The following is a 25,070-nucleotide window of genomic DNA, read 5'->3' on the forward strand; positions in this document are numbered from 1 at the left end:
TTGCCTGATGGGATTTCAATTTTTAATGCACAGATAATGTCAGCTTTTTTTGCTTGTTTTTCATTCTATTCATATGTCTATGACTAGAAATAACAGACAAATTTAGTAATTTAAAAATCTTGAAATTTTGATTCGCTTGACACTATTTTTTTAAAATGAAATTTCTTTTTCCAAGAGCTCTTATTTGAATTTTTTTTGCATGGAATATAAATAATCTAGTTTTTAAATAGATTATGTAAGACATGGGCACGGGCATGTCGAGTAAGTGGTTAAAATGCTCTTTTCTCAAAACTGCGTCTTTTGTCAATGATTAATGATTATCACTTTTCGAAGACGTTGTGCATTCTGATATGACGTGATGTCACGTCATTGTAGTGTGTTTCGGCTTTTAGTCTTAGTTAAACCGCATAAGAGAGGTTTCTATTGTATTGCATATGGATTATTTATGTCTACGACGAACATCAAAGTCAGCCAAACATGTTGATAGAATAATTATTCGTCTTTGATGTTCCGTTACATAGTACAAAATGTCACAGGTTCCATTGCATATTTTGCCACGATCTATGGAACGGTGGTACAAATACTAACATTCTAAACATGCAAAAATTCTAAGATAGTAAGCATATTGGGGTGGTATTCTTTCTCAACATGCACCTAGTACCGTTGAACAGTAAAAAACAAACAAACACGTATATAGTGATACCTCGAATGACGAACGTTTCGAATTTAAAATAGCGTAAGTCATAAGCTAAAAATGCTTCGTGTTTTGAGAGAAAATGTTTTAGTTACGAGCTTGAAACGTACAAGAGAAATTTAATTCCGACACACGAAAGCTCGTCCGTTGATTAATTGAACTATAACTCGAAGTATCACTGTATAGATGTATACAAGATGATCGTCAGCTGTTCCAACATAAAAAAATAAGGGTGATAGTACTCATAAACGGGGGAATAATATTTGCAATGTGGGATCTAGGATCTAGTGATCATTTCACCTGTAGTATTTTTGAAATAAGCAATGGGCTAGACTTGAGGATCAGATCCGAATAGGAATGCCGCATCAAGCATCTACCACATCCAGAAGTCCACGAGAAGGTGCGACTGATCTTCATCAGGTCCTATGCAACGACCCATCGGTAAGTACTTTCTCTGATTCGAAGAGAATAGGACACCCCATAAATTTAATTGCAGTAAAACCTCACTTCCGTAAAAGGGAGGGGAGGGGTGACCGCAAATCAGGGATTTGGAATGATACTTTCATTATATAAGGGTAAATTATTTGGGCGTAAAAGAGGGGTGACCGTATCTTAGGGGAGTCGATTATAAGCGGGGTTTCACTGTATTTAACACTTTCAAATGATCTGCATAAACATGCAGCCTTTTCCTGGTACTATGGGTGAAACGCGGCCCTTAATCTATCTCAAAATATTCTTCTTCTTGACAAGTACTATAGCACCCTGTTTTTTTAATAAAATTATTTACAATCACCCTGTATATGAATATATTTTTGACATTAAAAATAAATGACATTGAAAGAGGTAGAGAAGCAGGATTTTCTAGTTTTATGAGTTTGGCACATACATTTGGTAGGTGAAATATGGCTGTAGGTATTTATAGGATCGTATTTCAGGTGTAAGAAATAATATCTCAATATATTTTAATGACAGGCAAATATACGTTCGGAACCTGTTCGGAAATGGAGCTATTATCGGAAATAGCAAGGCGTTCTGATGCAAAAATAAATTTGTGTAATATGCACAAGCGAAATATTATCTAGAAATAAAAATAACAAAACGAACTACGTACTTTACAGAAAGTAATATAATACGCTATAGCTATGGTGTGGGCTGTTTATAGGTGATAATAATGATGATAATGGCGAAACAGCTCGTGCATATAAGAAATTATGTAACGGGCTTGATAAGAACATAAATAAAATAAAAGTCGATTTGAATCGGCAATCGATGATCGTTTCTTATAACTCACCTACTTCATCCAAAGGAGGGCGATACTTTGTAGGATAGGCGTAGGGATTCCGCATTTCTAAAATATGATACATGAAATGTACATGCAATACTTTTAATTGTGGTGTGTAAAAAAAACAAAAAAAAACTAGTCTATGTGTGAAACTACTGCGATAAACAAAAATACATGTTGTAGTTTTATTAAAGCAATTCTACGAGACTGATACAAAATTTCTAAAATCTCTAGGCTTCACAATACCCCCCCCCCCCCACACTCAAATACATATATGATATGAGTTAATCCCAAAATATTTGACACTATCATAATTATTGTGGCAAGTATTCAACCATCCACGAACATTAACAGCCTGCAGAGGCCGTTTTACCGTAATTCTTGCCGTTTGTAAATTACACTCGAGAGGTTCATCTTCTGGTTCACGAAGAATATCCAAATATGTATCAAATTTAATAAAAATAAATATGAAAAATTACACTATGTAGCAAAAAAAGAACCTTTTTGTTTGTGCTTGGGTAAATTTTGTTTGTGTTTGCTTGGCTTGAATAATTATGAAAATGATGGTTATTTCCCCTGATTATTATTTCCAGCGATTATCTAGGAAGCCGTTAAGCATGCGAACAGAGATATCCCAAGTTTCTTTATCAGTCTTTCACTTTTTTTTTTGGGAAGTTCTATGTATTTAGTATTTATTATACATGCTTTAATGTGATCCGATAAAATGTTTGTCACAGAAAACGTAAGAGAACATGTAGGTGTTCTAATGCCGCTGATAATTTTTTATCTAGGACTATTTAATGACGCCAGTTTTTATGTGTAATGGTAGCATTAATATTTTTCTGGAGAGCAGTCCTGTGAAATCACCAAAAAGATTAGCATTTTGTGAAAATTTTAGTATCACACGGCACAATGTCGAAGAAAGAGAGGCCGTGATTGCGATATCAATAGTGTATATAGGCTACATATCTGCAGTTTTTGGTAAAAAAAAATCAATGAAATTATTTTCCTTCGGGATATTTTTGGTTTTGGTATCGAAGTGGAACTTCAATGTTTTGATTATCGATTGGCGACGATTGATCGTGTCTCGCTATAGTTTCAATGAAATATGTTCACTCTGTTGGGTATCAATGATTTGTGAGGTCAATAACTGGCAATTTTAAGAAAAATTATCATTTATCACATTATATTTTTGATATTTCTCTGCAACTAATATAGTCCTGCTCTCCAGGTATTTGATCTCCAAGATAACGAAAAAATGATGACAAAAGCAAAGTTTATGGCATAAAGTAGTTGTATTCTGTGTTTTTTAGTCGTAAGCCTTGGGAAACGGTGGTTTGCTAACCAAGGACAAAAATCGTGTTACATAGCGTTATCAGCAGAGTAAGTAAGAGCAATTCAGCTATGATAGTGACTTTTCGGTACAATAAAAATTTGGATTAGGTTTATGAGATTATAATTAAAATTTTAATGCTCCCTGTAAATTTGTGAATCTCATACATTCCCAAATCGAAAAAAAAATGCTTGCTGGTAAAATTTGCTCTTGTACTGAATGAAAATAACCCGTGAAATTTGAATAAATATTCACCGAGATATCGATGATCACAATTTATGATTTTTTGTCCAGTTCCACTTCTTTTTAGAAGTCTCAGAAAGATTTGCAACATTTATTTCAGTACTTAAAAAGTAACAAAAATATATGAAAAATACAAAATCTCACTGAATTTGAAGAACTTACATCGATATATAAAGCAAATTTTTAACATACATTAAATTTAATGATCATTTTAAGAAAAGTAATTGAATTAATATTATTTTAAAAGATATTTTTAGCATATCTAGTTCGATTAGCACTGATCATCTCTGAAATATTGTTAAAATTTTCTTTAACTGTTACGAGATAATAGCTTCGTAATTTTCTTTAAAAAGCATGAAAAAATGTTTTACAAAAACCCAACTAGACTCTCGTAAAGTTATTCATACTGGCAAATGCTATTGCGTAACGCTAAGATAAGTACCTATCGAGATCCAAGGCGAAGCCTTAGGGGCCATACAGAAATTAAATGTAGGGAAAAAGTACTGTGGACGTTTTCATTTTCTCTAACATACTAATTATTAGTTGAAGATTTCATGTAAGGCCACGTGAAAATAAGCAAATGTGAAATTACTAAAATACACGATTCTTTAAGTATATAAAATGAATGGACGAAGGAAACTTACCCAAGTTCGGGTGGGTTGCTGCAGGGCGGAGTTTTTCGAATCGAACAGTTGGACGGTGTCCTTGGAAAGTCTTACGGAATTGGTGTACTCTGGTCTCCCAATTTTCGTCTCTGGACACATTAAAATACATGAAATACATTAATACGTGTGTTACGGTATATGTAGTTTTGCATAACCACCAATTATTTTGGCAAGTTTGATAAATTTTGCGAATTTATCACACCTACAGTGATTATTGTATAATCGCCAGCTCGTATTGACAAGTATGATAAATCGTCAATGGATTACTTGAATTTACCTGACATTTTTCTCCTGCTTCAATCTAGAATTGATGGATTCAATCGGAGATGTCGATTATGTTTAATCCCTTCATGATCCCGGACGAAATATTTCGTCCAAATCCTAAAGGTAGAAATTCCACCCAGTTCCATATTTTCTTTCCTCTGTACTTGAGGGGGGTTAAAAATGTTGATAAACGTAAAGAAAGCAACCATTGCAAGACTGATGATAACATGCGTTTTGTCCTTAAAACACTTTCTTTTATTTAATTAATTCAATTGCCATGGCAAAATATGTGTAGTGGATCCATTACGTATGTAAGATACTACTACTACTGAACCAGACATGCACCTCGTCCATAATGGTGCATGTTGGAATGTGTGTGTACGTATAGTGAACCTTTCGTGAAGTTTGTTTCTTTGTAATGCTTGTTATGTGTAATGCTGCCATCTGCTGCTATTAACTATTTTTTAGACTACGAGTTTTTTCTCAACTCATAGTGATTGAAGTGTAATGAATGAATAATTGTACCGTTGTAGGCCTGTTGCTATCTGCGGGGAGACTTTTTAACTGGGAGATCGGCTCGCATTCGCACCTCGAAGTTGGGAACCACAGAAAACCAACTTCAGCAGACCACCACTGCGGCGACGGTGGGGTTTGAACCCGGATCCTCGCTGCTGCTACTACTTTACCGAACATACACCTCGAACACATTTCTCTGCGGAATTTTTAACGAATCAATACATGCCAGAATGTGTAATCCAAGTGTATGTGTGGCCTCTAACGTATTTATGCTGCCAGAGTTGAGCTTGTTACTTATTGTTGCTGGTGTTGCCCTCTGTCTTTCGTATTTTGGAGTGAAGATGGTAAAAGTATGGGAGATATTGATAAGTGGTTGTATTTAAGTGGTTTTTCCACGTGATTTCTTTCATATTTATCATACTTTAATTCCGAGAATTATGAATAATCACAACGATAAATGTAGGAAAATTCACCAAACTTACCGAGGCGATTATTTGATTAGGCATAGTAACCGAAATTATGGATAATCACTTATTTATCACATTTACAGGAACAAACACATGCGTACAAACACCAGCAAAGCTTATGTATGAAATATGATTGCCAATTTTTTTGACATCAAATACTTATCTATCTATTTAACGATGAATTTCTGAAAATTTTCAATTCATATTCGAGGTCGGATATTGTATTTATTAAAAGTGATGAAACGTTATACCCCGAGTACTTCGTATTCCTGCTGATTGTCAGGCAGGGTGACATTGGCGAAGCTGGCGCTGTCCCATCGCTGTCGTTATTTTCATCGTCTTCGGATATTGACGGAAGCGTCAGCGATGGAGCTCCGTTTATGTCCTCCATCTAGAAATAACCGAGGGAGACAAAAAATTAATTAAATTAATTAAAGGCATTCTTTAGATGATTCTTCTGCTCTAAGATCCGCATTTTCGGAGAATTTACGTTGAGTTTCTGAGAATCTAACCGTGATTACGGTGGCTGATTCGAACGTGAAGTGTTATAGCAACTCTTATAATATTAGTTATTGATAGTAACGGCATGTACCTCATTTTCATATCCTTCTCGAAGGTTGTAGGTCAAATCATGGAGGATGTCGTGGCAAAAAGACTGAGCGAATTCGGGATACAGTTTCAGCACTTCCATCAACCCCGGTATCCATATACATTTCAAATCGCAGTAAGTCAGCGCTTTTACATCGCTCGACGATTTGAGCACTTGGTCACCGCCATTGACTGCTATATCACAACCGACAAGGTCTCCTTTACCTGGTGGAAGAATATATTGGGGGATAAGCAAATCTAATGCGGATGATACAGTGTTTCTCAATGGGTACGCAGATTTCTGCAGACTCTGATAATAGACGCGAGCATTTTGATATGTAACATGGAGTGTCTCTGAATATAGCAGAATATTAGACTATGATGCTACGAGGACCAAAATTATTTTATATTAATTTGTTGAACAAGTTAGGAAAAGGTACAATTCTCTCTCGTTGGAGTCCTCTGCATTTTGTAAGTTTTTTAATCCCTTTTTTGAAGAACGAAGAGGGAATTTCGAATGAAGTGACAGTCGGATGTCCTCGCAATGACTCTTTAAATGTAAGTAGTTCCAACAAATAGTAATCGCAGGGGGATAAATTCAAACTGTAAAAGGGTATTCCAGATCCGACCAGTCGGAAACTTTCAACTTTTCAGCAATATATATATATATATATATATATATACATATATATGTAGTCCTCTCTTCTTTCTTTCCTTTACTATGGGAAATGATTTGACCACCGATAGATAGCGCCTCAATATGCACTCACCGAACTCTTTTCCATCGAGGACGGAAGAATGTCGACTTTCTTTAGAAAGAACAGACTCAATTCAATCTGTAGTAAATTGTTGTATGGCGGTATGACCGATGTTGGTGAGAGGTGGAAAAAAAGAAAGTGCGTGGTCTTGCATTTTGTCGTGGAGAACATTTGGTACTCCGGTATTCAGGCTCAATTCTTCAATGACGAATTTTTTCAGACCTAATGCTGCATCAATTGCTGGTAGTATCTGCGATATCCCTTGTTGCGAATTACTTCAATAACTTCGTGGAAAAGCACGAATGTTTTCCGCAGCAATGCTGATCCGCGAAGGCACCAATTATATACAGTACTTGAGTTTCTTTCATGAACTGTGCAAGGGCTTCCTCAAAATTTTGGATGGTTTTACGCCTTTTTTTCAGCCAGAAATTTTATAATAATTTTTTTAATAATGCGCTTCGCAAAAAAAAAAACATGTAGGTACCTCTTGCTCGCCGATTGTGCTATATTGAGTATAGATACGAGTTGCTGCTGACGACTAAAAGTGGTAAGACACTCCAAACATCCATCTAGCAGCCGTTAGAGGGCCACCCACCTTCTGGGATGAAATTGCGGTTCATATTTCATCAAACCTACACATATTCAGAGACACAACTCCGTGTTATACAGTATAAGAATCAAAATTCTTGTCTCGATTATTTCTATTGGAATTGGCAGAAATCTGACGCTGCGTACCATGAAGCAGAAACCTATACGCTAACTCACATCTAAACGGTTAATGATTAAATATAAACAGCGCCATGTTCACTTTTCCTTTGATCTCGAAGAATAAATTCAAAAACTCACCAAGGATAGCTACTACCATAGTGTTCTGTAGTACTTCCATGGACCCGTTGCAGACGAGGTGAATATAGCTGAGGGCGTCACCCATATGGACGAGATATTCTCCCGGGGCACAGAAATTGCTCCTGACGTGCCTCGACAGCAGCTTTAGACATCCTTGCGGGGCATTCTCGAAAACGGGCAACGACAGAATCTCTTTATGAAGATGCATGGACACGTCTCCTCGCAGTTCATCGGGAAATTCTCTCAGCACCTGCAGTCAAAGACAAATATTCGATGGGAAATATCATCTACAGTCATAATTAATGTTTTGATTTCATTTAGGACTTGATGTGATGGTGGTTGCAATGCAATTTTCTTACTTACCTCATTGGGATCGATTCCGTGGTTGAGAGACCAAGTCGTTTGGAAATAGTCAGTCATTCGTTGCCGAAGCTCTTTCGGTATTTGGTGCAACCTGAAAAAGTCTTTAAGGTCTCTTAATCTCGTGTGGTACTGAGAACGTCTCGAATACATCCTCTGGATTATGGCCGTTACGTTTCCGAAGACTACTGCATGCATCAAAGCTGGAAAAAAAATTATAAAACACAACATTCACCATATAGTCATAAATTATTTTGCCAAATTTTTCAAAATTCACACGTCAGTTGTAATATTGGATCACTACTAGATAACTGTAAATACAGTGCCGTCTTAATGCATGGGCCCACCCGGGCATAGCCCGGTGATCTCAAGATACAGAGGCCTCACAAAAATGAAAACTGGCTAGAATTTTTGAGAATATGCCAGGTGGGGTCTTAAATAAATTACTTGGCCTGGGGGGCGCCATGATGCTCTTAAGACGGCCCTGCATAAATAGACCTCGCAAAAATTCCTCTAGGGGATTTCTAACGCATTCGAACATGATGGAAAGTCTTGTGTGTGTGTATATACATGATTTGACCTATCGCATGTTGTCAAAGTTGTACTTGTTTCGTGTTATATTGGTAAAGCCATTTGTCTTTTACATTTTGTGAAGGAGAAAATGGCAAATGTTCGAGTGTAAGTATCGTGCTGAATATCTCTCTGCTGAGACTTCTTCAAACGGGAGATTGGCTCACAATCACACCTTGAAGTTGGAAAAACGACATCATCCGATCGATCGAATCGAACCTAGATCCTCACGACGAGAGTGCAGAACGATGCCCACTCGGTCGCACAGAAATATATGAATACAGCCTTTTATGTGTTATATACTATTTATTATACGTTATATTTTTGTATTGGTAAGGTAACTGCAAACATTTTTGGAATTATAAATAGTCTCACCTCCGATCAGCATAGTAAGAATTGAGAAGACTTTTTCGGCGTTGGTATTGGCGGAAACGTTTCCAAAACCAACGCTGGTCAAACTGGTCGTCGTGAAATACAACGCCGTGATATACGCCGTTGTGATGTCCGTTTCATTAACGTCAATATAACCCAGCTTTATCGCAAGTTGATGCAACCAACCTAGAGAAACATAATAGTAATATTTGTATAGCCAGACGAATCTTTTGGCAACATATTTGGAATGTAGACTGCTATAGTTTGTCTCAGTAAAAGATCTCCAAAAAAAAAAAATATCAATCAGAATTTGAAACATAAGAAAAAGAGCTAAATTGAGTGCTTTGTGGCTAAACATATAATAATTTAGTCCTTTCTTCCCCCTCAACATAGCATAATTTATTTATCTTCTGTCATTCAGACAAAACTATATAAGTTAAAGTAATATAACAAAGTAATACGTTAAGTAAATTCTGGCAAAACTGACACGTTTAAAAAGAAATACGATAAATATTGTGTTTAGGCATTCTATAGAATGACTAGTAATTCTATAGAACGCCTAGGCAAAAGTATAGAATAAAACCGGTATTTCATACTTTGCCTGAAACGACCAGGCATTTAATAGAATGCTTGGATTTCATACTTTGCCGGTAACATATATATATATATATTGTTTATAATTTTTGTGATTGCATTTTTAATTGGGTTGCTGTATTTTAGTAATATATGACATCCACACTTGTGATGGGCATCTTTTTCTTAAGCACCTCGCTGGGCATTTTGCCTGTTATGTCTTTGTATTTGTATAAAGTTTACATCTAAACTACAAATTTTACAATATTTAATAGAAAATACAAAGGAAATAGTCAGTGAATACGTGGGAGAGAGAGAGAGAGAGAGAGAGAGAGAGAGAGAGAGAGAGAGAGAGAGAGAGAAAAGATATTTGAATAGAAACAGTAGAACAATTATTTATAATGTGATGTAGAAAGCTGGGACAGGGCAGAGCAGTAGCTTGATGCTAGTAGAAATGCTCTCGACTCTACGACGCACATTTTTCTTGCTTCTTTTGATCTGAAGGACAGATAAAAAGAACAGGACTATCGGCCCAACAGGAGTAAATATATTTAATAATTAAATTAAAGAGTGAATGATTACAACCAAAAGCTGATAAAATAAAGTTTTATGCTACTGGTCCTTTTTTTTTTTGTTGTTGAGTCAATGACAAATTTTTAATAATATAGGAGAGAGAAAATTTAAACAAAAATAAAAGTTAAAAATAAATGAAATCTTCACTTAGTATTAACTGTCCCCATAACAAAAAATGAGTTTTTGTTGATCATTTGATAATTTTTGTCGTACCACGCTCATTTTCTACACATGAGGTCCAATCAGACCGGGACCTACAATTTATTGCCTATTCCGAACGGCAGCCTCACTCTCCGAGAAGTTGGTGTGCTAACCCCACCCGATGTGGAACTCCCTATGGTAGCAATCCCTTTCTGGGGGCATGTCGCCGTTTCTGTTGTATCCCCTTGTGTCAGGAAAGTTTTCTGACAAGGACGAACCGGGTATCGAGCTCCCCACTACTCTAAGTATCCTTTAGTACTTTAGCCGAGTATCCTATCGACCTGAGTTATCGTGCCCTTTTATGATTTTATTGCTCCAAATTTAAGATATATATCTTCACCAAAACTCATCTAGCACATTTACTCTATCAATGGCCTGAAACGTAATGCTTGTTTTGTTCACGCCCCCCCCCCCCCCACGTCAAAGTCAGGCCCTTGACGAGATACTTCCATCGGTGCTAAAAAGTTCTTGGTGACTCAAATAATGATCGTAGATTAAATTTTTTGTATCCGAAAGTTTTGAATGTGAAGCATCATTAAAATCATTTGAAGGTCACCTTTTTGAGAAATGTTTCTTATTTAATAGCCGAAAGATATGCGAATAAATTGAAGATTATTAAATCAACTTCAAGTTATCTACGCCTCGAAGAAAATAATTTTGGGAAAAAGTTTTTTTTTTCATTACGTGTAGGCTATCAGGAACGGACAACTTGTTTGAATAACTTTTATAAATTCGAAAATGATAGAAAACCTCAAAGACATCTTCAAATAATTATATTATACACACTCAATGTGAAATAGATAAATGCATACACAAAAGTCAAGAAAAAGCTAAATCAAATAAATATTTATGATGTTTTTTCTTTAATTTTTCCGGTCCGATTTCATATCCGTCAACTACGACCGTGCTATTTTAGCAATCAACATTAATACTAACCCACGTCCCAGCCAGTAGGATTGGCGTCTATCTCCTGAAGGGCGATAACGTACCAAACACAAGCCATCCAGTGCGCTACCAATGAAAACATGAGCATGAGAAGAGTGAGGATTATTCCGCTGTATTGAGAGTATCTGTCCATTTTCTGCAATAGCCTCGCTAATCGCAGCAACCTCGTCAGCTTCAGCAAATGCATCAGTGTGCTCTGCAAAACGAATGATCTCGTTACATTCGATCAATGGCAATCTCAATAGTAAGTATAAATCACCATTTTTTTTTAAATAGAAATGCCAACGGATTATACTCACTCGGCTGTACAAGTTGGCGGCGTACAGCAGATCGAAAGGCAGAGCTGCCAACAGGTCGACGATGAACCAACCTTTCACGTAATTCACAGCTATGGATTTCGGCTTTGCGACCACTTCGCCTTTCTTGTTGACGTACGTCGTTCGGAAGTTTAGGATGATGTCTGTGGATGAAACGCAAAAAAATTACGTAAGGTCACCATGAAATATTTAATAGAAACCTTATGGCAATGGGATAGTCGCACTAAATACTCTAGAAGAATATCCAGAACGCAAGGTGATATCCTGAATAAGCCACCGGATCAGGTACCTTCATCTTCAAGCCGTTGCTCGCAAGCACCATGGTGCTCACCGAACCAGAGGCATAAGCGGGGGGCCCATGCCCTCTCCCCTAAACCAGCCAAAAATTAGAATAAAAAATTTAATACTTCAATGAGAAAAAAATTGAAATATCAAAAGAAAAACCCTTTATATATGTTATATTAACTAATTTCCGTTAATTTAAATGCTTCTTTGAAAAGTAATAACTCAAAATTTCTCGGAAAGAAAACTTTTGTGTACCCCCCTTCCTTTTGTGCTTCCTCCAAAAGTCAATCATGCCTACCCCTCTTCACCAAACCACCTAATAATTGTAGGGCTTTTGACACTAATGCATTTATACTCACGAGCTATTGGGGATTCCTCAATCAAAAAGCATTCTCAAGTTATATTCGAATATGAGCATTATGCTGATTTGGAATTTAATGTATCAGCCATAAGCGGACCATAACTTTTCGGTTAGATCAAATAAAAACAGAGCAGGAGCCACAGAATGAAATGGCATTGTTTATCTACATGACAACGGGCGACTCTTGGAGATTGCCCGTGTTTAAAATAAACTTTGTCATTCCCTTTCTTGGCTCCTGTTCCGTCTTCATTTGATCCACCCTCATAGATACTTCGTCAACAACACTACTTCTGTAAATCTGTGCAACTGGCCCCAACAGTACATTAGCACATTCCCTAAGACCGCTAGGATAAATATCATCTGGTCTTAGTGCTTTGCTTGCACATATATTTCTTTGAAGTTCTAGGTCTTCCACATCTTCCACTTAAATATCGTTGAGGGCTTTATCAACCCAGGGCACTCCCGTATTTTGGATGTCCTCTTCCCTATTAAAAACCGACGCGAAAAAGTCATTGAAAACACAACACATGCCTACATTGCTCTCTAACCCTAGATCCTTCTATTGGAGGAAGGGGGTAACTGTCCCCTTGCATTCATTGGTGACATATGTGAAAAAATGATTTTGGGTCCGCGCCGAAGTTATCTGCCCCCTGCCAGCCTAGAGAGAGAGAGAGAGAGAGAGAGAGATTCATTTTCCTTTTTACTTTCCTTAATCACCCTTTTCAATGCCCTTCTTTTTTCGGTAAATGTTGACAGGCCACCTGTTCCACTTTTATACTCTCTGAATGCCCTTCTCTTTTCAAGATTACGCACGTTATCCATGAACCGGGGAGGGGAGAAATGCGATACAAGGAAAGGGTCCCAAGGTAACGTGTTCAAAAATATTTTAAACAAATTACCACTCTGATTCTACTCATTTCAATATGAACAAAAATATAAAAAAATCTAGCAGAATTATTAAAGGTGACATAAAAATTTTTAAATATTAATATTTTGGACACCAGTGGAGTCCAAAAATGAATTTAAAATTTCGCAACCCTAGAGTCTTAGAGTGACATCATTTGAACAACACATGATCAGGTACAGACCAGACAAAGAGAAAGAGAGAGAGAGATAGAGAAATAAAACTGGTTTTTTGGAACAGAGAAGCTGGAGGAAAGAAAGGAAACGAAAGTGGAAAGCAGTTTTTATAGGTACCGTCAGAAAGCCCAAGAAGCGATGAGTAGTCAACTGTGTTATCGTTTTCAATAATTTTTTGCGGCTTTAATAATTGCATTCCACCTCTAATATTTTTTTGTTTTTATGTATTTCTGAGTGAGATGAATATACTTAAATTTTTTCATAATTTTTTTTGAGGACGATACCTTGGACAACACCTTCTATAGCAGAAAGCCTCCACGGGAAGCTCGTGACGTCACTTAAGTCACCCATTTCACCTATAGTCATTGGATACACTGTAAAAAAGGGTGAAGATTTCGCATACGTTGGACTGCTATATCCAATGGCTAAAGGTGAAATGGACGACTTTAGTGACTTCACGAGCTTCGCTCGGAGTTTTTCTGCTATAGAAGGTGTTGCCTTGGGACCCTTTCCTCGTTTGCCGTGACCCATATAAATCACCATCACTATGATGTTCTCGATCCATGTTATAAAAAAATGACTCAAAATGTGTGATCCACGTTACAAAATCTCGATGTCAAATTAGCCGAGATTATTGATAAGAAAATAGTTAATGCCAATTTAGCGATGCTATGAGGGGATTTATAATAGGATTATGAGTGAACTGTACGACCTATCTCAGAAGACCTTTTGACCGAAGTTTGAGTCAAGACTCATAGGTTAAAACCCTTGCTGAATAAGAGTCGAGAATCTCAAAATTTTTAATGATGAACATGATAGAACTCTTGAATGATGCAGTATTCGTTCATACCTATGATGAAGATCGACTCCATGATAACGTCCGTGATGATTGTCTTATTGAACATCGGCGATTCTCCGGTGTCACGAAAAGTGGCACTGTACGGCACGACTATAGCCACGTAGAAAGTACCGATGAGTATCAACCAGTCCCAGCACGTTTTGAAGACTCCGTAATGGGACAATATGAAACGAGACTTTTTGATGGCTGCAGCTTTATACTCTGGTAGCGCTGTGCTGTGCAGTAAATTCTAGTTCACAAATGAAAAACAATAAAGATTACGATATGCCATTACGAAATTTAGGGTCAATTCATGAAAGTAAGGATGAGAGAAATTTTAATTATTAATAATGAAATTGTTTTATGGTCTATATATATAGTGCAGCGGTTTCCAACTTTTTTTCGCTATGCTCCATCGAAGTATCTTGTAAAATCCTGATGCAGCCCACCCCATTTTAAAAGACATAAGAGGGAGGGAATATGGAGCTCATGCAGCCCCCCAAAATGATTGAAATTGAAAAAAAAATTGCACGCAAAAAAGTTAATATTGAGAAAAAATCTTTAATTGCTTTTGCTATCAATTTGAAGGTAAGAAACTTAAATTTTTCTTGAAAGGATTCTCTTTATTCCATTCATACCTCAAATTACCCTGTGTGCTGCTCTCTCAAAATTCAAATTTGACCTCCAAAAATTGGAAGTCCTACTAATATATATATATATATATATATACAGGTCTCCTTTCCATGACATATAGTTCTTATTATTCGAAAAGGGAAAAAGGAACTCCTGTCCTTGTGGAGAAAGCCCAAAAGAATATTAACCTGGTTTAAAGAGGAGTTTCAGCCTTAGTTGCGGGTCAAAAAAAATTTTTTTTTTCATCAAGCTCAATGGCCAACAAGTCATACTGCTGTATATCGTTTCACACAGTGACATCTTAACGGTTGGATCCAATGAAGCGGACTCAATAACGGTTGGACTTGAAATTTTTATATGGTCCCTCTGTCTTCAAAATTCCAATTAGAAAATTGTTGCCGTCTCTCTTCCGAGGCCAAAAAAAAAGTCTACACGCTTCTAAATGCAGTATTCGCTGGGATATTTGAATTTAAAAAACGTAGAAAAGTTAGGAAAGAGCAGCATGAACTAACGGACAATTCTTCTTTGTGTCAAATGTGTTAAAGCGCATATCCAGGAAAAGTGTCTTAACTAGCGCCATCTGCTATTGAATTAAACTAAAACTAATTTCTGAACTGATGCTTATTAAAACAATGTGTTTCTCTTTTTAAAAAAAATTCATATTATTAGTCGAAATGATGATAAAAATTATTATTATTGAGCATAATTAAAGTGAAAAGTGAAATTTAATAGTGTGAAATATCTGTTAAATAATTTTTATTTATTCATTTTCGTGAACATAAATTATTGATCAGACCAGCATCAAATTTTGACTCCCATGTCCAGCCCAGAGGGCTGAATGATCATACTAATGTCCGTTTAACGTTTCAGTTTCGATATGTACGCGCTCCAATCAAAATTAGTTTCGGTTTCACTCGGGCATATTGTTCATGACAGATGATATTTTCTGATTTCTGTTGTGTACGTGGGAACCATATTTTTTTCGTCTTTTCATTTTCTCCTAAACATTTTTTAAACCATTCCGCGTACGTCTCTGATCTCAAAGTGCGTTAGGAGGTACGGGGTAGAGCTGACGAAATTTTTCTGGGGTGGGGTCAGGGTTTCGCTGACAAGGGGGAGATTCAAATGTGACTAAAAATCTGCTGACGTAATACTTTAACGGTCCCCTATTTAAAGAAGTTGAGCCCATTTGCAGCAAAAACAGATACGCTACTACTAAACCAGACATGCACCTCGTCCATATTCCTCTGCGGAACTTTTAACGAATTGTAATGTGTGTGTACGTATAGTGAACCTTCCGTGAAGTTTGTTTCTATGTTATGCGTAGTGCTGCCATCTGTAATCAGTTTTTTTAAATTATGATTTGTTTCTCAACTCATAGTGAGTGAAGTGTAATGAATGAATAATTATACCGTTGTAGGCCTGTTTCTCTCTGCGGCGTGACTTTTAAACGGGGAGATCGGCTCGCATTCACGCCTCGAAGTTGGGGACCGCACAAAATCAACTTCAGCCGACGGGGGGGGGGGGGGTGAACCCGGATCCTCGCGATGCGAGTCCGTGACTATGACCACTCGACCACGACAGCGGCAATCAGATATGCTAAAATATCGGTTAATACGATTCTCTCTTCGAAGTTCCTGAACTTCAACCAATGAAACGTGCCAAGATAAATTAGTTACTGTTTTCAGCGTCACCTACTTTAAATGACAGTTTCTGATTTTGCACGTATGAATTTTGGTGGAATCTTTTTTTTACATCCCACATCGTTTTTTTATTCGAAAAATTAATTTGTCAAAATATTACACAATATTTAATTGTTTTGATAAGTCACGCCTTTTTTGAAAGCTTTAATCATTGGAGTAACGTTTAAAAGCTTGATATCCGTTGCAATGCATTTCGTACTGCTTATTTATTTATTTCGTTTTGAACGTAGGAACCAGGGCTGGACGAATCGAGTACTGTCTGACATGCAGGGGACATACCAAAAATTTTGAACAATGCACAAATTTTCTTATATACCTAATACTTACTTGTTTGCTTCGTTCGATGCATAAATTTTCCATATACTGTACCTATATTCTCAATCTCAATGTTGATATTTCCGGGATGACGAGAGAAGCACTAATCTCTACTGATTTTTTGAAAAAGACTTTTTTCCTCCCGCATTTCTTTTAGCATCATTCTATATATTATATTTGTCTCTCGAGACTATTTTACGGCTGATGCCAAATTAGAAATTTCTTGCCCCATTTTCATGGGCGTGGTCTTTCCATTTTTACATCTTCAATTTATGAATTTGTTCGTTTTGTGAACATTATATCTTTCAACTATTGATCACTTCATTGCACAATTATTGCTCCTTCATAAATTCTAAATTTTCATTACTTCTATGATTATTAGGCCCTTGTTTTCATTAGTTTTTAAATTATTTCTTTCATCAATTTAAAATTTCTATGGATTCGAAAAAACAACAACATTTCCATTAATTTTTGTGTTACATTAATGTACATTTAAATGTCTATATTTTTTGATTGGATATTCCTCAGTATTCCTGTATATTCTGCAATAAGGAATGCACTATCTAATATCTATGTAATAATGAATTGGATGCTGATAGACCGTAGTTATGTTCGGTTTGAATGAATGAATGTGTCCGAGTAAAGACATTCTAAGGACATTAAAGTATAAGATATGATTTTCGTAATTCGTATAATGATTTCGTAATAATGTAAGGACATTAAGGTATAATCATTTTCGAAAATCATTGTACCAAGAGTGGTTGAAAAGTAAGTCACTAAATAACAAATGACATTTTTTAACTACTCAAATCTATATAAATCAGATATAAATACAGTGTATTTCCCCTGAAGAGAGCAACATCCCATATTTTATAAAAAAATGTTCTATAATTTTTTTTTTGTCCATAGCACACATTCAAGGTACTTCATTTGACCAGGCGATTCCTAACGTTTAGGACCACGTCTCACAAGAGGGCAATTTGATTTTAATGGGGGAATTTGAAACCGAGTTCTATTAATAAAACTTTGAACTTTTCAGAGCTCCCACCATTTTTATATCAGTTAAAATTAATATTTTAAAAAATTAAAAAGTATTCATTTTGAATAAAAGTATTAATTAAGATGACCCCTTTCTTTTTCTCTCGGTATTTTCTTTGGAAGGGGTTTTTGACCAGAGGTTTTTAACGGTTTGTGCTCCACGAACAATTTGTACCAGTAAGATGAAGTCCACGGACGCCCCCCGCCAATAAATTGTACGAAAATGTTAGCCACGGACCTTTTTACGAATATTCCGTGTATAGCAATGTAAAGTAATGAGTTAATTGTTGTCTCGTCTCGGGGATGACTGACCCCCATAAACTGGGCCGTCTTATGAGTATTCGCACCCACCCAACACCTTCTAGAGCAATACCTTCTGCTTTAGAAGGTATTGACCCACCTCAGGCCAAGTGATGTTACTGAGCTCCTCCCCCCCCCCCCCATCTATGAGACATGTGAAGGTCAAAAATTTATCCAGATCCCATTTTCATGAGAGCTCCGGGCAACGCCCGTGGGGCCTCAAGAGAAAAAGGACCTCACAAAAATTAGATCTAGTTGAAATTTCATCTGGCAGGGCCTCAGAAAAATCTAGTATCTAGGAAGCTTTGGGTAAGGCTTGCATAATTTAAGGACGCAAAGCGAAAAAAAATAAAAGCTTTTACATAAAAAAAACTTACATATGGAACTATGGAGTTTCGGTGGGGGTGTACCCCCTCCCTCCACTACGTTATGGCTCTGGCGGGAAGCATCAAGATTTCAGAGATTATTTGGTGGGGTATGACCTAAAAAAAGGTTTTTAAACACTTTTATAACCCAGAGCTATATAATAAGTGCTGTCTCATCCCTTTGAAGTTGCTCTGCCGCCTTGGCTCAGTGGGCGTGATCTCAGATACGGGGAGCGACATCACTGTTCCAATACTCTCAATTAAAGTTCGAGCTTGAAATATCAGGGTGGCCAATGGCAATTTACCGATTCTGTCAGGACGATTACGTCAGCTCGTACCGACTACGGAGCGTCACGAGAGAGCCCTTATTAGCCTATATGGTTAAAGTCCCTGGTTAAAAAACTACTCAAAATTTTTCTCTTTGGATATTTCAATTCTTGCCAATTAAATGGTTAGGATATAAAGCTATTTTATGATAACTTTATTAACAAAATTTCAATGGTCGATGGAGCAATGAAAAGCTCACATTATTGAGTTTTAATTTTGATTTAACTTTGTCTTGCTTGTAATGTCCAGAGAGCTGATAGAGAACCGCACGGCTCCTTCTTCTTTGGTAATGGTTACTCGGAAGGCATCCTTCCAGTTCGAGGCTTCCATTCGCTTCTAAAAAAATAATGTAAAAATTAATTTAATATTATTTTATTCAAATCAACAGCAAAAAGGAAAGCATTGAAAATAATTAAATGAATTACGGAGTAGAGAGTATAGACTAAAATTGTCTACACAACATAAAGAAAAATGGAAAATGTCTAAAATATATTTGCAATAAATTTTGACTCCAATCATTGGTGCTGCCATCTAGTGTTCAAACTATTAACTCATAATTGAAGCGAATTTATCGCCAAAAAGTAAACCGAAAATTTATTTAACTGAAAAAAAAAAATTAAAAATAAACAGTAATTATTTAATAAAAAATATTTAAAAAATTATAAATTATGGAAAGCAGAAATCACATTTTGAATTGATCTAATTGACATGCAATAAGTATTATAATTAAAACATAATTAAATAAATAAAAACAAGATCGATGCCATCGATCATCGACAAATGGTTATGAAAAAGAAGACTTCGATTATACTTCCGGGCGCTAATTGATACGTCAAAGCGGTGAGCTGCACAGATTCCGCTGACACCGCCATCGTGCCTTATTGGCTTCGTTTCATCGCAATGGTGAAGTCGAATTACAACATAAAAGGAAAGACATTGAACTATTCTCGTTCTGCCCGAGGTTCGTTCGAGCGGAAAGGTGATAGATAGCATCTGAAATTACTACATTGAACTGATTACTTGGAAAGACTCTGCAATAAATTTCGAGATCACTTCCTAACAATGGGCTGCAACAGAAAATTTGAACTTTTCACAATCAAACAATAACTTAACATAGCAATAATTACTTGCCAGAAGCAGATTAAAATCATTAATTTTCCAATTGTCGGGGAGAGAGAGACCACTGATTAGATCCCACATTGTAGGGCATTGTGAACAATAAATGCACCCTGGGAGATTAATCACTTGAACTACCAGACAGACACCCACGTTAATATTCCTTACGTAACCTCTAACGTAAAGGGGCTGTTGGAAAAGTAGCAACACCCTCCCAGACCATCAAATCCATCCACCCAACCTGATCAACCCACAAAAAAATGTAAAAATTAAACATTTGTGGAAGCACAATGCACGTCACAGTCCAAGAAAGGAAAAAAAAAGAAGAAAATATGGGGGCACAACACATAGGCGGAGATAGATTTGAAGTCTGGGGGGGGGGGGCACGATGATGCTGATGTCAATTCATATATGCATATATACATTAGATCTGTCAATTTCACCTTTGACGCTTTGACACCCACGCCCCCCCCCCCCCTCCGAACTCCGCCCATGGCACAACAGAAATGCAAATATGGTAAATGCACACAAGAAATGCATATATTAAGCACCTATGGTAAGTACAATGCACGTCACAGCCCAGTTAGGTCTACATATGTATGAAAAAGTGTGGAGGAAACATCAGTTATATATCACTGGAAAACACAGAAGGGGGATTAATCACTGGAATCCCAAACTTCCATTTCGGAATTCACTCACTACTTTTTAGACTCATTTTCAGGCATCTAATGAAACATGACTGAAGACCCGTTCGTTCACACGCGTCAAGTAATTTGGTGGTTAACTAAATTTTTAATAGTCAAAGAACTTTAAAATGTGAACAGACGTTTAGGGTCGTTTGCACGGGCTCAGTTGTTACGTTGTCGAGTAGACAAGTAACATAGAATCCGGTTTAATTTTTCGGCTAAGTTGGCTCTGTGCGCATGCTCAAGTGAGCGTGGCCTGAAATAATCCAATGAGCATTCACTACTTGCGTTGAAACAGATTTTAGTACTTGCCGAATTATATCTACTTCACAACTTCACTACTAAATTGCTTGACGCGTGTAAACGAGCCTTGATGTAATGAGGTCTCACCATTTTCTTCCATTTCGTCGTATTCCATGGCCGCCGTTTTCGACTTCGTGATATCCTTGTGCGAAGCGAGATATAAGACAACTTCGTGTTTTTCATTTTTGATCGGTACGATGTCCAACAGGCACCAAAATGGCGTCACAGCTGTTAAGTAAAATAAAATAGGGATCAATTTCATATTCATTTGCATAAATATTGCGGCAAAGACGGCAAATGTAAAATTCATTGAATACATAGAATCGTCTTAAAAAGTGTCTAGGCTTCTAGACTTACGCATGTAATCTTTGAAAAATTACAACCTGGGGTGTTTTCTGCTTGTGGGATAAAATAAGTGCAATGCAGATTCTAGAAAACGTAGTCACGGAACTCTAAAACCGTAGAAGTGATATGAAACTGAATATCACGGCCCAGAGGGATCCAAATCTTCCGAGAGCAAATCTGGCAGGATATTGTAAAACCGTAGTTGGCGAGTACCCTGGCCATGGGCGAGTAATGTGGCTGCTCCATCATTGGTAGTGATCGTCAAATACTAGAGGCTGGAAGGTATTGAAATGATAATAGAAGAGAACGACCATATAGGACCTTCCAGCCCCACCCTAAGTCCATGAAGAGAGCCGCTTTCCTTCCCGATCTTCCAATCCGTCTGGCCACACATTGGTCGAAGAACGCTAGCAGCCGCAACACGCGTTGGCGTTCTGGAAGCAAATACTTGACAAGGAACATCAGGCCAGTATGCAGTCATCTTATGCTGCTGGTATTTCATTGCAGCAAAGGGGGGGGGGGAGACACTGGAAGCAAATATTTGCGAATGACTATTAGATCAGACTGGACATGAGCGTAGCCCTAGCTTAAGTCTGTCTGAGAGGGTGTTACTACCCTTTCAGCAAGACATGTAACAAATCTCAGGATTACATCAAATTGAAATTTTATCTGTTACGATGCCAGGTAGCTACGGAATTCACCTCAATACCCTAATCCAGTCTTCATACCATTTTATAACAGCTGTATTGCTGTGGCAAGGTATACTGTCAACGTTGATGAAGACAATCCTCAGTTTCGTACCACATGGTTAAAATGCTACGATTGTGTAGAATAGGAGGGGTATTTTTAACCCGTGGGGTAGAGAGAGTGACTCAAACTTGGGTCGCAGGGGCTTAGGTCGTACAAATCCACATATAATCCAGTAACAAATTCATTTGTTGCGCTACTGGTTTTAGGGTGCCTCGACGATTTTGGAAGCCTAGGTTGTGACTCAGACATTTTTTTGGAGCTCTTCTGAGTCACGATTTCATACATTTATGGGGGATATCCTATTATTATATATTCATTATTTTTTACACATTATTATATCGGTATTCAAAAAGGCATAACATTGTTACGGATTGCACAAGAATGCTGAAAAATATCAAAGCAAAACTATGAGCATAAATTGATTAAGATTCATAATTGACGAGAAATCGAAATTAATGGAACAAAACAATGTTCGATTTTTATTAATCCACACAGGATTAATATAAATCGTTTCCAGAATCGAAGAAAAATAACGCCAGAATTGATGAAAAAGGGATAATTTCTCAAAGTGTAAAATTTTAATTATTTGAAATTTCATGGGTCACGAAGTTGAACTTGTTGATTTTGAGTTACAGCTGGAAGGGTTGAGAATCCCCCCCCCCCCCATCTGGTAGAGAATTTCAGAGACTGTACCATCAGAAACATCTTGGACAATTTCATTAGTAGGAAGTGTTTACACATCTATTGCTTACCTATAGGGTGTTTCGGAGAGAAATCCCTAACCTTGAAGTGACATAACTTCGAAACACTTTATAGTTGTTTTAGTTTTAGAGATAGAAAGGGGCGTTTAATTCACCGATTTGCCAAATTAATCGGAATTATTACTCATAGATGGTGACAAAGTCGTTTTGGTATGTTACTGCTTCTTTCTGTGGGATCATTTGAGTGTGATTGTGTACGGCAAGATTCATCATACGCTGTATCCGGTTGAACACAGTTCATCTATGAGGCATTCGCATCCATTGCAGGAGAGAGGCTTCAAACTCCTCCGTTCACTTTTGCCACGTCGTTGGTAGACAAGGCGACCCTATAGAATCCATCGCGATGTGCTTTGAGTAGCGTTACCAGACATTCTATTTGTTGATCTCATTTCAAGCGTCCTCCTTACGTTTTAGAAAATTCGCACTTTTGTCCTCCCCTTTTCAGGTTCCCGAAATTATTTTTCTTTTTCATCGGGGATTTTTTTTTTAACCTAAAAATATATATCTCATTGCTAAATCGCCTCCGGCAAAAAAGCTACGCTCCCGAAAGTAGACATTTTCTGAGGGTACAGGTAAACAAAGCTGTTGAAACTTTCAGAAATGCCAATAAATGTAACAAAAGATAAGGTTCTTTGCCAAGGTAAAACCTCTTGCCATGCTACGGGCAAAGCAATAAAACTGACCAGGCGGTGGAAACAATGTGTTATAACCGAAGACAGACGGATCGTTATTTGTCCTTCTTTTGTTTTGTTTTAGTGATTGTTTCAGTTGGGAAAAATTATTGCGGTAACGGGTCTTTTTTTTGGTCAATGTACTACTTTACTACACACACCAACTCCGGTCATATATCGCTATACGGAAATTTCCAACCGGTGGAGGTGGATTGGAAATGAAGGCGCCATCTATCGGTGATCGCCCGATGATGGTAAAGAACTTGCTTCTGATGTTCTTTTGGCTGGATTCGAACCCATGGGCCTTGACGGCAACCTTTATAGTGGAAGACGGGCATCTTGCCACTGCGCCACTCATGCGCAATATCATTGTCTGCCTCAGAATATATTCTCTCAGGTCCATCGTCTTACCAACTAGGACACTAGTCATTTACCAAGAGTGGGCGTGCCGGCACCTTCCTTTTTAAGTTTTCGACTCTGGTAACCTTAGTTTTGACCCATATTTGCAAAGGGAGGTATCACCGACCGTTTGGAGGACATTTCACAGAGAGAGTGTGTGTGCCATCTATTAGACAAAGTTGTCACTAATTTCACAAACAGATGTATTTTAAATTCCAGGCCCACCCATCCATATTTTGAACGATCTACATCTTTCACTGTTCCTAAATTATGTCATTTCAAAGTTAGGCAGCCCTTTCTGAAACATCCTGTACATAAAATAAATATAAATCTCATAACAAAAACAACATGGCGGTGTTCTGTAGGAGGCACAAAGTGTGACTCAGGTTCCTCCTTTATGGATGCTTTGTGTATTCACATCGAAGCCGGGGATCACGTGAAGTGTAAAAGAGGATCAGTTAATGGAATGATGACACCAATGTAATCTGAGGAAGCATCTGTTCCCTGAAGGAACTGGAACGACTCGCGAAATTACCGAGAAATTACGCGCCAATCTTTATACATCATCGCCATAGAAATAAATGAATCCGACACTTTTCGATGAGAAGTCGGGGCTCCCTTAGGGAAAGCGCCGTGAATTCTTCGAATAATCACTTTTCACGAAACGACGGCACGTACATTAAAATTCTCACGTTTCCGTGAAAATAATGTTTAATTTCAAATTGGTTCTAAAAGGGGAATATTTCAATATTCTGTAATGTTGGGGGTGGGGGGATGGATAAGTCACTAGGCATCTGGCTGGCTTATATAGATAAGGCATGGATGCCATTTACATGGAGAACAGTAACGCGTCGGCATGGTAAATAAAATGTCTCGGATGAGCAATACACATATTTTTCGGTAAGCGATGTGTGCTTACGATTCGATCCATTGCCGACGTATCACATACAGAGTGAGAAATCTCAGAAGTGCCACCACTTCCCATCTTATGTTTCACTGTATTATAATGTCGACTGGATAAGCACATGGCGTTAAAAATGGGATATTCTCAGTGGGCATTTGATCATTTTTGTAGCTCCAGGGTCATTTTATGTTCCCGAGGCCCAATTACACTGGAGCTAACAGTTTATTCTAAGTTCAGAAAGCTGACTGCTCAGTGTGGGGGACATCTCGGTAATTTCTGTTTTCCAAAGGAGGGGATAGTACAGAGTGGCTACGAGAAAAAAA

At 37.4% G+C, this 25,070-nt stretch overlaps 1 protein-coding gene across 3 annotated transcripts in view; it reads right to left on the reverse strand.

Annotated features, from left to right (window-relative positions):
• The window catches only part of Elk (Eag-like K[+] channel), a 156,782-nt gene that overhangs the window by 15,831 nt on the left and 115,881 nt on the right, over window positions 1-25,070 (reverse strand). Inside the window, exons 4-15 of one of the 3 annotated variants that reach the window (XM_089245028.1) lie at window positions 21,005-21,145; window positions 19,039-19,148; window positions 14,144-14,381; window positions 11,550-11,710; window positions 11,242-11,446; window positions 8,962-9,144; window positions 8,020-8,219; window positions 7,657-7,906; window positions 6,057-6,277; window positions 5,716-5,855; window positions 4,197-4,306; window positions 1,986-2,042 (exon numbers count right to left, since the gene is read on the reverse strand). In XM_089245028.1, coding sequence (XP_089101154.1) covers window positions 1,986-2,042; window positions 4,197-4,306; window positions 5,716-5,855; window positions 6,057-6,277; window positions 7,657-7,906; window positions 8,020-8,219; window positions 8,962-9,144; window positions 11,242-11,446; window positions 11,550-11,710; window positions 14,144-14,381; window positions 19,039-19,148; window positions 21,005-21,145 — 2,016 coding nt within the window. Of the gene's footprint in view, window positions 1-1,985; window positions 2,043-4,196; window positions 4,307-5,715; window positions 5,856-6,056; window positions 6,278-7,656; window positions 7,907-8,019; window positions 8,220-8,961; window positions 9,145-11,241; window positions 11,447-11,549; window positions 11,711-14,143; window positions 14,382-19,011; window positions 19,149-21,004; window positions 21,146-25,070 lie in introns of all 3 variants that reach the window. The other 2 variants (XM_089245027.1, XM_089245029.1) reach the window with 2 other exon arrangements.

Source organism: Pholcus phalangioides, unplaced genomic scaffold, assembly GCF_987345545.1.
Source record: "Pholcus phalangioides strain wild (caught in Gottingen) unplaced genomic scaffold, Ppha-v1.0 ptg000015l_1, whole genome shotgun sequence".
NCBI classification, from domain to species: domain Eukaryota; kingdom Metazoa; phylum Arthropoda; class Arachnida; order Araneae; family Pholcidae; genus Pholcus; species Pholcus phalangioides.